General features: G+C 32.0%; 1 protein-coding gene across 3 annotated transcripts in view; it reads left to right on the top strand.

Annotated features, from left to right (window-relative positions):
- CSMD3 (CUB and Sushi multiple domains 3) overlaps positions 1-12,981 on the top strand; it is a 1,185,533-nt gene that overhangs the window by 1,094,816 nt on the left and 77,736 nt on the right. For all 3 annotated transcript variants that reach the window (XM_029923716.1, XM_029923715.1, XM_029923714.1), the window contains 4 exons: positions 832-1,005; positions 6,782-6,955; positions 10,082-10,255; positions 11,034-11,219. In XM_029923716.1, coding sequence (XP_029779576.1) covers positions 832-1,005; positions 6,782-6,955; positions 10,082-10,255; positions 11,034-11,219 — 708 coding nt within the window. The remainder of the gene's footprint in view (positions 1-831; positions 1,006-6,781; positions 6,956-10,081; positions 10,256-11,033; positions 11,220-12,981) is intronic.

The raw sequence follows: 12,981 nt of genomic DNA, 5'->3' as shown, positions 1-12,981 counted from the left end.
CTATTGAATACTGAAAAGGAACTGAGGGTTGAAGGGGAAGGGGGAGGGGGGAAAAGAGGTGGTGGTGTTGGAGGAGGGCACTTGTGGGGAAGAGCACTGGGTGTTATATGGAAAGCAATTTGACAATAAACTATTTAAAAAAATTATTGCTCAAAATGTTAACAATCATCTGAACTTTCAGTGAGTCGTAATCACTGATCACAGACCACCATAACAAATACAGTAATAACAGAAACTTTGAAATGTTGTGAAAATTACCAAAATGTGACACAGAGATACAAAGTAAGCAAATATTGTTGGAAAAATTATACCAGTAAGATTGTTCAGTGCACAATTGTCACAAACCTTCCATTTGTAAAGGTACAATATCCACAAAACACAATAAAGTAAGGCATTCCTGTACTGTCTTAGCATAGTTTTAGATACAGAGGAAACTTTGGCCCAGGTAAGTTAAAAGAATTTCCTAGTGTCACATTGTAAATCAGCAAAAGTCAGACCAGTGAATTATCTTTGTTCTCATCTTGTGATTTTTTTTTTTTTTTACAACAACCTGCTTGAGTGACCAGTTTGGCTAAGCACAAATCCAAAGAAAATAGCTTCATTACATGTCACTGTCACTTAGGTTTCATGAGAACTTGATCCAAATCAGTTTTAAATTATGTCACTTCCTCTGCATTTTCACACTCATTCAAACATGTTTTTTTACAGACGTCAGTTTCAATTGTAAATATGTCAGATCACAGAGAATTCAGAATGTTCAAAGCATGGTTTTGTTACAAATGCACACTGACTGACTGTGTCTGTAAGCATTTTTCCCCCCTTGTTTTTAAGTTATTTCCTGTGGAGAGCTTCCTACACCTCCAAATGGAAATAAGATTGGAACTCAAACTTCATATGGCTCCACAGCCATCTTTACCTGTGATTCGGGATTCATGCTGGTGGGCTCTGCGGTACGGGAATGCCTTTCTTCAGGTCTTTGGAGTGGATCTGAAACCAGATGTCTAGGTACAGATTTTTGAATTACTTTAACCAACCCCACTCCCTTCCCCCACCTCTAGAAAGAAGGCAGACTTTTTTCCATAAAAAGAGATGATAATTTATGTTTGCTCAGTAAGGATGCTAACCAGAAAATGTTTAATTTTAAAAATGTCTCATGGTAGAAAAGCTATTAAACAGATAACTCTTAAAGTTAATCAACTGGTATTTCAAATGAGAATCTTATGTCATTAAGGTGAGACGCATTTTCTTCCAGGCATATGAAAATAAAAAGGTGAAAACTAATTGCCGAAAATTATACGTCTGCATACTCTGCTGGATTAATCACTGTAGCGGTTAATGGGTTCTAAACTATAGTCAATTCTCCTTTCACCTATTTACTTAAGGTAATGATCAAAGGAGAAAAACGATTTCCACATTCAAAATCTTTCTCCCTTTTAATTTCATAAGATTTTAACATGTGTAATATTACTTTCTATTAAAGTTTTTAAAATATAATTTTTTCAAACCTGATTTTAGGCAAATTGGATTTTTCCCCTTAGGGTTTTTAAATTCATTATTAAAAAACTATTCAGTTAAAGAAACTGAACTAGCTAATTCTGGTTGCCCCTCCTCCTTTATTATTAAAAGAGTATTATGATTTATGCTTTATCTTTTTTCAAAGACTAATTTTTAATATTATGAGAATGGTATGATTTATGCTTATTTTTCTCCAAAATGAGTTCAAGATATGACAGCAAGTACTGAGTTAAGCATAATGAAAATTATTCTAATAATTACTCATCTCTTGGGAACAAGGAATACTCTTTTTGTTTGCCAATTTAAAAATTGCTGATTATTACAAACAGTGTATTGGAAAATATAGACATTTTGCCTCTAAATATTTACTCTTTTTAAGAATATGAGATATGGTAGAAAAGTCTAGCAATTTAAATACATATTGTTTTGCTAATAGGCTTGAACATATTCATGGTATTACAATCATGATTTGAAACTTAAAAAAGTATAGCTAGAGGTTTTGATTAAAATCCTTTTTTTCCATTTGCAGGCATATTTGTTAATAGATATACTTGGAAGCCTAGCAACAATGGTTTCTTGATAAGAGCACGCATATTTAAATATGCTATAAAACCATAGTATTAAAAGTGGCACAAAATTAAGTCTTTACATATTCATATAGGACTATGTAATCAAAATGTTTTGAATCCTTCCTAAACTATGGGAAGGAGTACTGTAGCAAATAACAGATTACTTTAGTTTATATATAAACTTGAAAATGTATGTATAAACTAAATTTGAGATACTATATTTCATGGTTCTATGCCCTGATAAACTTTATTGTATATTGTATATTATTTAATGAATCTTGTATATAGAGGGTGGTTTTATTTATCCATTTAGAATCCTGATTCTGTTCTTTGAAGAGATAAGGCATAAGAGGAAGATTTGTAGGAAAACATTGCCTCTCAGTTTATGAAGACCACATTGTCATCCATTGCAGAGGATGTAGTGTGGACATCTAATATAAATTCCGAAGGATGTTCGTAGAACAAAAGTGCAATTGTCAAACAAGCAAATCCTAGAATTTTATGCTTGAACTTGATTTTAAGGATTGTATTTCAGTTATTCTCGTTTTTGAAAAACAAACAAACAAAACAAAAACAAAATCCTTGCTCTTTATAGCTCCAGACTTTTACAGCTAAGTATAGCCACTGGAATGTGCTTATTATTTTTATCTAAATATAGTGCCTTTATTCCCAATATCCTACCACTTTGTTATGAATTTTTCGGTTTTTCAGTTGAAACACTTGACAGGGATGCTTGACATATGCGTGTCTCTGCGCCCACCGCCAAGATGCTACAATTAGCATAGTGTCATGTTTGCTTCTCACATATCTGTGTATCCTTCCAGGGCTCTATCAATCCATCAATTCATTTTTTTTTGATGAATCTCAAAGTACCGTGTTTGTTAAACATTTCACCATGCATATTATTACCTAGAGTTTTATACTTGCTTACTTTTCTTGATTCTTCTTTACCACAGTATAAACATGCTTTTAGATGAGTTTTGTCAAATGTGTATAACTATCTAACTTAAATCACTGTCATTATAGAGTTTTACTGTTACCTAGGAAAAAGTCTTCATGGCCCTATATAGTCAATATGCAGCTCCCCCAACCCTGAGACTCTAATTGTTTTTTTCACCATATGTTAGTTCTCCCTGTTGTTGAAATCCATACAGATGGAGTTCTACATTATGTGCTGTTTGTGTAAGACTTCTTTCATTATCTTTCATCCATGTTGTATGTATCACTACTTTTTTCATTGTTGAGCAGAATTCCATTATATGAATATGTCACATATTGGTCAATCTCTTTATGGTAGACACCTACCTGACCCTTGTCCAGTTTGGGTGCCATTATCAAAAAATAAAGTTACAATGAATATTCATGTAAAAGTCATTTTGTGAGCATATGTATTCATTTCTCAGAGATTTGGGAGTAGAATTCCTGGAAGACTCCCTGCCCCCCATTTTTTCCAGCATGTGATACAGTTACTAATGTTTAAATTTTATCCATATTATTGGATGCATAAAGGTATATCATAACATTTTAATTTGTGTTGTCTTGATGATTGCTGATATAGTACAGCTTCTTGGGCTTTCTGATTGCAAGGTCTTCATTATTATGTATTTTATAAATATTTTTCTCACAGCTAGTCACTTGCTTATTTTTCCTTTTTAGGAGCAGAAAGTTTAAATTTTGTTAAAGTCTGTCTTTGCTGGTTATTGCTTTCTGTGTCTTGTTTAGGAAACCGTTGCTCAGCCATAAGGCACAAAGATTTTCTTTCATATTTTCTTCTAGAAGTTATAATTTTGGGTCTTTTATATCTATGATTTATTTTTAATTTGTTCTTGTATGTATAACAAAGTAAAACTGAGGTTTAATTTTTTTTCTAGAAGGGTATCTGATACTATTTGTTGAATACATTTTATAATAAATCTTGAAATTTTGTATGTATGTCCTCCAAATGTGTTATTAATTTTTAAGATAGCTTTGGATACTCTATCTTTTCCAGTCTTATACAAGTTTTAGAATTAGTTTATCAATTTTTATTTTTAAAAATATCTACTAGGATTATTTTCAGGATTATATTTAATCCATAGATATTTGAGGAGAATTGGCATATGATAGTGTTTAATCTTCCAATTAATAAATATAACATATTTACTATATTTAATTTATTTTTTTAGGTTTTCAGGGTTTTTTTTTCAGTAGCAATATTTTGTGTTTTTAGCAAAGAGATCATGTATATCTATTGCTAAATTCACTCCTGAGAAGGTTTAGTGTGTTTCTAATATTATAGATGAAATTGTTCATTTTTAATTATGTTTTCTATTTAACTTACATTTTTATATTAACTGTTTGTGGCCAGTATAATTAAACATATGTTTAAAATTTTATAAATTACATAATTTGCTTATTATATATAATTTTATATTCACTTATATCATTTATTTATAGTCCATTCATAAATAAATTATTCTAATTATAAATAAATATTACAATCTAATAATTATACATAATCTATTATATATAACTGTATATTTATTATATAATTTATAACATTATATATAAGTTATAAATTATATAAAATTATAAATTATAATTAAATATAATTTTTAAAATATTTATCTAGGAGCAGGTCTGCCTGAGTGGGTCTGTCAGTTGAGCATCCAACTCTTGGTTTCAGCTCAGGTCATGATCTCAGTTTCTGAGTCTGAGCCCCACATTGGGCTCCACACTTATAGTGCAGTGTCTGCTTGGGATAGTCTTTCTCTCTCTCTCTCTCTCTCTCTCTCTGTCCCTCCCCCGCTCATGCTCATTCTTTCTTTCTATCTCTCTCTCAAAGTAAGTATTTTACTTACTAGATACTAGTTTATTAACTCAGAAACAGCCATATGGGAGAGATGCATAGGGCAAGGGATGTGGGAAGGGTGTGGGGCATCCATGCTCTCTGAGGGCCCCATCTCCTGAATCTTCGTGTGTTCATCAACCCCCAAGCTACCTGAACCCTGTGCCTTGGTTTTATATGGAGGCCTCATTACATGGGCACAATTGATTAAATCACTGGCCATTGGTAATTAACTCAACTTCTATTTCTTCTCTCCTCCCCAGAGTTACAGGGGTGGCACTGAAAGTTCCAACCTTCTAACCATGAGGTTCGCTCCACTGGCAACCAGTCCCCACACTAGGGTGAGGTCCCAAAGTCACCTCATTAACATAACAGAAGGCATTTTCTTGGTTCTTATCATTTAGGAAATTCTAAGGGTGTTAGGAGCTCTGAGTCAGAAACAGGGACCAAGATCAAATATATATTTCCTATTATAAATCATAATGTTGAAGATGTCTTCATCAGGTTGAACAGTTCCCTTATATTCTAAATTTATTATTAGATTTCATCATAAATGAGTACTAAATTTTACCAATTTTTTTCTTTATCTATTGAAATAATGATATACTTTTTCCTCCTTCATTCTGTCAATATATCAATATCTCTTTTATTCTGTCAAGTTACAGTGGTTGATTTTACATATGTTTCTAGATTGGTTTTCAGAAATTTTAAGGAGTTTTACATCTATTTTGATGAAGGAGATTGATTTTTCATGTGTCTTCAGGTTTACTCTTAGGGCTGATTAAAGACTAATCCTTTCTTTACTGTCTTCTAAAAGTGTATATAATTTTTTTAACTTAAATGTTTGGTTGAAACAGTAAAAACATTTGAGCTTGAGTGGTTTTATGGGAAGGAGTCTTGTTTAAGAATTCAAGTATTTTAGGGGTGCCTGGGTGACTTAGTCGGTTGTGTCTGACTTTGGCTCAGGTCATGAACTCAAGGTTCAAGCCCCACATCAGGCTCTGAGCTGGATGTGTGGAGCCTGCTTGAAATTCTCTCTCTTTCTCTCTCAAAGTAAATAAAACTTAAAAAAAAAATTTAAAAATTTCAGGTACTTTAATAGGTGAAGGACAATTCATATTTTCTATTTCATCTTGCTTTAGTTTTGGTATTTACTTTTCAAAGTATTTGCCTTTCTGAACTGTTAAGTGTATTGGCATAAAATTGTTCTTCATTTTACCTTATCCTTTTAATCTCTGAAAGCTTGTAGTAGTATCACCTCATTTATTTATGTTCTCTGTAATCTTGTTCTCTCTGTTTTTGTGTGCCAGATAGAATCAGGCAGGAGTTGAGCAGTTTTGTTGCTATTTGTAAGGAAAGGTTTTTTAGCTTAGGTAATGTTCTCTATTGTTTTCTATTTTCTATTTTTTAAATTTCTGTAACCAATATATCCTTTTATCAACTTTGGTTTTATTTTCTCTTCCTTATTTTGTTCTTCTTTTTCCTCTTCTTAAGATGGAATCAACTCATTGATTATAAATCTTTTTTCCTTTCTAATAAAAACATTTAACAGTATAAATTTTTTCATCAAGCACTGATTTATCTGTATTCCTCAACATTTGATATGTTTTACTTTTATTTTTACACACTGAAATGGTTTCTAATTTTTTTAGACCCAAGTGTTATAGGATTGTGTTCTCCTTTAATTGCCAAAGATTTGACATTTTGCTAAATATCTTATATTTATCTTTATGCCATATGATCATGTTTGCATTACTTGTACGATGCTTGTAAATAAACTTTAAGAATGTAGTGATATTACTATATATGTATATAAATACCCCAAACTTAGATCACAATATTAAAAATATTACTTTCTGACCCATTGCAGCGGGTCACTGTGGAATTCCAGAGCTCATTGTGAATGGCCAAGTCATTGGAGAAAATTACGGATACAGAGACACAGTTGTTTATCAATGTAATCCTGGTTTTCGATTGATTGGTTCTTCAGTGAGAATATGTCAACAGGATCACAATTGGTCTGGTCAGCTTCCATCCTGTGTGCGTAAGTAAGCATGACAGAAGTAATTAGAAGCCTCTGGTACCAATATTTTTTTCTTAGGTAAGATGCACATATATACCCACATTCACACACAGACACATAAAACCATCCATAAAACCATGAAAGCAGAAGACAATATAAGAATGTCTGTTATTATTTATGTTTCATCATAAAGACAAGAAATTAAGTTCAGCTATTCTAGTATTTAACATAAATATATACAATATTTATAAATACATCTTCCTGCAAAGAAGGTGTATTCTTGACAATGTTTTACTTATAAGAATTTAATTTCTTGAGACCAAATGCAGCAGCATCCATATTGTAATAATGTAGTATTATGAAACTTTTTATAGTGCAAAACATTTGGATAAATTTTTTTCTAATAATTATGATGCTATAGTTGTCACATCAAAATCAGATGCTGATGGAGTATAATTGGTGGGGAATAACTCATCTGACATGACATGACATTCAGTTCTGTTACTAATTACGTGTCCTAATGCAAGTCATTTAATCTTTCTAGGCCTTAATTCTCTTATATATGACTTGAAGGGTTAAAAGTATTTATAATTATTGTCCCTTTTAGCTTCAAAATCCATCTTATTCTTAAATGCATCAATATTAGATGTGCACATTTAATGTAATTATAATGTTTTTCATAAAAGTTTATGTGAAATGTTTAAGAATTTCTTGTTTGTTTTAAAGTACTCTTTTCACTATTTTGAAATTCATCGAAAATTGTGTAACACTATGTAATTTGGCAATTGCTTCAGTATCTCTCACTAGTTTAACAAATATCTATCTGGTCTTTAAGATAATTTGGATATTGGAGCACCTGGGTGGCTCAGTCAGTTAAGCCTCCGACTTCAGACCAGGTCATGATCTCACATTTGTGGGTTCAAGCCCCGCGTCGGGCTCTGTGCTGACAGCTCAGAGCCTGGAGCTGTTTCCAATTCTGTGTCTCCCTCTCTCACTGCCCGTGCCTGCTCATGCTCTGTCTCTCTCTGTCTCAAAATTATATAAAACATTAAAAAAAAGTTTTAAAAAAGTTAATTTAGAGATGAACTTACACATGAAGAATAAAGTGGGTTGTGAAATAAAATCTTTTTATTATTATTTGTCTAAATACAGTTGCTGTGCTTTGTGGTTTCTATGTTTATGGCATAGGTTCGCACAGTGTGCATTAATTATAACTGTTATAGTACAAAAGTAGTACTATAAGAATATAGTTGAATATGATAATCCTTTCACTTTTCTTACTCCACTGAATCACCAGCATTACACAATGTTTCATATCACAATCTATCCTATTTCAGACCTGGAAGACAATTATCAATGTATTTCTTTTTTTTTTCTTTTTTCTAATTATTTCCACCCCAATTCCTGATATTTTATTAACATTGGTGTTAAAAAATGATAATAAACACTGTAAATATGTTGTAATTGTGATATCATATGATCTTACTATAACAATTTTGGAGGATTCAGATACATAACACATGGGACTTTTAGCATGGATTCATAAGAATTCACTTATTCTGTGACTAATTACATCCATATTTGTAAATTTCATTGTCAAATTTTTACACAACATATATTTATTGAAGTTCTAGTTTCATGGAAAATACTTCCAAGGCTTGAAATTTAATAGAATAATACAGCATAGAGATAACACTTAATACTACTTTTCTAAAGTGTGTGTGTGTGTGTGTGTGTGTGTGTGTGTGTGTGTGTGTGCGCGCGCGCGCACATGCACATAGACAAACTGATGATTTAAAGACAGCATATTATGCCTGGGTCTGTCCTAGATTTTTTCCCCTTTCACTTATATTCAGCCAACTCCAACTAATACCACAGTTTTTCTTTTTGAATAATTGAGACTATAAAAGAAAATTGGCCTTTGGGGTAAAACTGGTTTCTTTATTGATAATTTTAACAAGAATAAGATGCAGTTAAATTTCCAAATGAGTCGGTTGACATTAACAATACAGCTGAAAAATAATTGCTCTTGGGTCATTTCAGAAGTACTAAAAGTGACTATGGTTTTTCACTGCGCCCAATTATGAAGCACTATTACTGGATTTGCTCTGATTAATAGAGGGAGATGATGCAATAAAACAGTTCACAGAAATAGAGTGTTTGGGAAAAGCACAAGCACTACATAAAATCGGAACAGAACTATAACCTTAAAAACGTTTATATATTTTACCTAATTGATACATTATTTCCCAACAGTTTTGTGCTAAATTATCAAATGTGAGAAAATCATTAAGATTGGTTTAGAGAATGTTAATCTTGGTATCTCAAAATAATAAGGAGAATTTTACTACAGCATCATGCATTATTTTTATTGTTTATATTATATAGTCATGTTAAATCTTTTTTAAAATTGTTTTATTTATTTTTGAGAGACAGAGAGAGACAGCGCAAGCAGGGGAGGGTCAGAGAGAGAGTGACACACAGAATCTGAAGTAGGCTCCAGGCTCTGAGCTAGCTGTCATCACAGAGCCCGACATGGGACTCGGACCCATGGACCGTGAGATCATGACCTGAGCCGAGGTCGGACGCCCAACCGACTGAGCCACCCAGGCGCCCCAGTCATGTTAATTTTTGAAGCACACTTTGCTTGTCTATTATCCACAAAAATTAATCATATAAGTAATATTAAATTATTTCCAAGTTAAATACAGAAAGTTGCCTTTATATAGCTTTAGTTCTTAAACTTAATGTGAAAAGGGAAATAGGTTCGATTTTATTCCTTTCTGCTAGTAACTAGTGACATGAACTTCAGTCATTCCCAGATTTCTTTGAATTTCAGTATTTGTCTCTAAAGAGAGAGAGAGAATGAAAAGGCACCATAAAACTTTAAGCATCACTGCATCACCTGCATAAAATGATCACAGTTATAAATATTTATCTATTTGCTAATATAATATTTCTATTATATTAGACTATTTTGGCATCTACATTGCTCATTTGTAAAGGTAAAAGTACTTTAAATATATATTCACATAAAAATTATCTTATTTCTATGTTGTTTGGAGAAATTAACTACAGTTGTCATGTGATCATTGGTAACCAAGTATCTGCATTGTTCTTCTCCTCTCCCCCACCCGTTGCCATTAGCTGTTAGCTGTGGTCACCCCGGAAGTCCGATTTATGGAAGAACAAGTGGCAATGGATTCAACTTTAATGATGTGGTGACATTCTCTTGCAACATTGGGTATGTAATGCAAGGACCGACAAAGGCACAGTGCCAGGCCAACAGACAGTGGAGCCATCCCCCACCGGTGTGCAAAGGTAAAAGTCCAACGATATCCCAGCTTAGAGCATGGGAATAGTATGTCTGTGTAAACATTCATGACAACATTTCAAATAGTTTGGGCAAACGAGTAGAAAGTTTTCAGCTAATAAAACCAAAAGAGTTAATATTGATATCCTCTCATTTAGCTATTCTTTCCTTTTCTCCTTAATTTTTACCTCGTGTTTTTAAAACTTAAAATTTGCAGGTTTTGTTTTAACTGCTTAGCTTTATTATCTTGTACTCATTTTATTGCTGTATCTAAAAAGTCATTAAGATCATTTTTACTTGTTTTTTTCCCTTTATAAGTAAGGTAACTTACCTTTGTATTTTTTTTTTCATATTTTGAAAACTGTTGAGTCCTGTATTACCATGATGCCTACATTGGGGGGTTATTTATGGTTTTCTCTATAGAAATAGATTAAAGAGAATTTTTTGGTGTCCGTTTGCAGAGAAGTATGATATACTTCATATACAATTAAGTTATCATTTTTCTACATTTTGTATGGTTTAACTATAGTTTGTATTCTTTAAGCATACTCAGCAGAATACTTATGGAGGTACTGTTGTTCCAAAATTTTTCAAAAACAGTTTTCTTTTCCTATGTATTCAACCACATGATTTCACTGCATTATCTAGATAGCTCATGTATTAGTTTTATTCCTAGGCTTTTTGGTTTGATTAATTTTACCTTTGAAGCTCCATTTTTAATGGAAATCTATGTAGGTCTATGTATATTATTCCAAACACAACTTTCAAAATTTGTCATTTGTTTAGTGGTGAACTGCTCTGACCCTGGAATTCCAGGCAATTCCAAAAGAGAAAGTAAAATAGAACATGGAAATTTCACCTATGGCACTGTAGTATTCTATGACTGCAACCCTGGATATTTCTTATTTGGATCTTCAGTTTTAATATGCCAGCCAAATGGACAGTGGGACAAACCTTTACCAGAATGTATCAGTAAGTAGATGATGTGAATTATTCCTTGAGAAAATGCCATGGAAGCAAAATGGATGTTTATTTTCTTATAAAGTATCTAGAGCTATATATCAGAAGGATTTTGTTCTTAATTATTTCTTTTAATCTTTTATTTAATTTTATTTTTTGAAACTATGCTTCCCTATAGTCTGCCAGTTGAGTGCCCAAATGCCATTTTTTATTAGAATGAATGGGATTCTTTGGTTTTGAACTTTGGTAAAGCAAATAGAATATGAAAAGTAACATCTTTTATAGTCTATGATATTACCATCCCATAAAAGGCAATTATATTTCAATTTTCTTTTGTAGTAATATTTTAAATTTCCTGTAAGGCCATATTAGTCTTAATGTAAACACTTACCAGGGCCTTAGAATACTTGAGGATTTAGACAAATGTGTTACTGACAACTTACTGATTTAAACATTTATCATATCAAAGACACATACACATATAAATGTAGTAAATGTTAACACACATCATCTTTCAAGTCAGTGAACATCTATTTGAATACACTATGTTATATGTTGTGTTGGAGTTGTAGAATATAAATGACACAAATTATAGCAGATATGCATAAAATTAGCATGTGTAGTGAGCAAATAATTTAACATAAGTAATTATATGAGAACAGAGAAATGAACATGCATTTAAAATATTTAGTTTTTAAGTCTCAACTACAGTTGTCTCAAAGAGTTATGAATCATGAAAAGAAAGAGACTTTATAGATTGAAGAAGTAGTGTCAAAAATCATTGTGCAAGTGATTTTTAGTTTTACGAAATTTATAAATTATAAAACTATTTTATGATAATGTTGTAGTTAAAGACACTTTATGTTTATAGAGTGATACTTTTTGAAAATTTTTTGACATCATTCATGCACTGATGAGGAAACAAAACAATATACAGTGCTCATTAAATTTCAGCTTCTATGCAAATAAGTTAATTGTTGACCTTTTGCTTAAAATGTGTGTCACTCCTTTATATAGACAGTTTAGTCTAATAGTTTGACTAATTCACTTACTTTACTTTGTGTGGCTATAGCATTAAAGTTAAAAATCTTTCGTAGGACGTATACATGAACTTCTCCAGGTTTTCTTGGCGCTCATACAATTTGTTGCCCTTTTTAATTTCCTATAGTATCTTTGGTAATGTGCAAAGTACTCAAGGTTTTTATTGTTTATATCCCCATATGTGCTATTAAAGATTCTGGAGTCATATTGCACTGAATATTTTTCTAAGTTACAACTAAAAAGGGATACACAGTTCACAAGGAACCTCTAGGTTATAAAGAAAGTTCTACCTTCCATCGATTTCTCATTCCACTATGTGTTAGTAGTGTTTTCATTAACAAGCCTCTGAGTATTTTCTTTGTACAGCATGATTTATTTACTACTGGCCAGGAATGGAGTTATTCTAGACTATGTATTAGATTGTGTGTCACAGATCTATTTTCAAATGAATTCACTCTCCTTTACCTTCAAAATTCTTCCCTTTTAATTTCTGTATGGGCTCACTATGAATCCTATACAGTATTGCAGGTCTTTATTTAGCTATTCCACATTGCTTCTCTCTCTAACTTGCATATCTTTGTCCAGGCATATATATGCCTCAAACCCATGCACATATGCATATAAACACACACTAACCACCCCCACTCATAACTGAGTTAAAACTCATTCATTTATGCATACTTAGAGTGTTCCTGCAAAACACTGGTGAGTGGATTAACAAGATTGCTTATAT

Source organism: Suricata suricatta, chromosome 15 (assembly GCF_006229205.1).
Source record: "Suricata suricatta isolate VVHF042 chromosome 15, meerkat_22Aug2017_6uvM2_HiC, whole genome shotgun sequence".
Lineage (NCBI taxonomy): Eukaryota > Metazoa > Chordata > Mammalia > Carnivora > Herpestidae > Suricata > Suricata suricatta.
The sequence above is the reverse complement of the archived record's forward strand: the minus strand, read 5'-3'. Positions and strand labels throughout refer to the sequence as shown.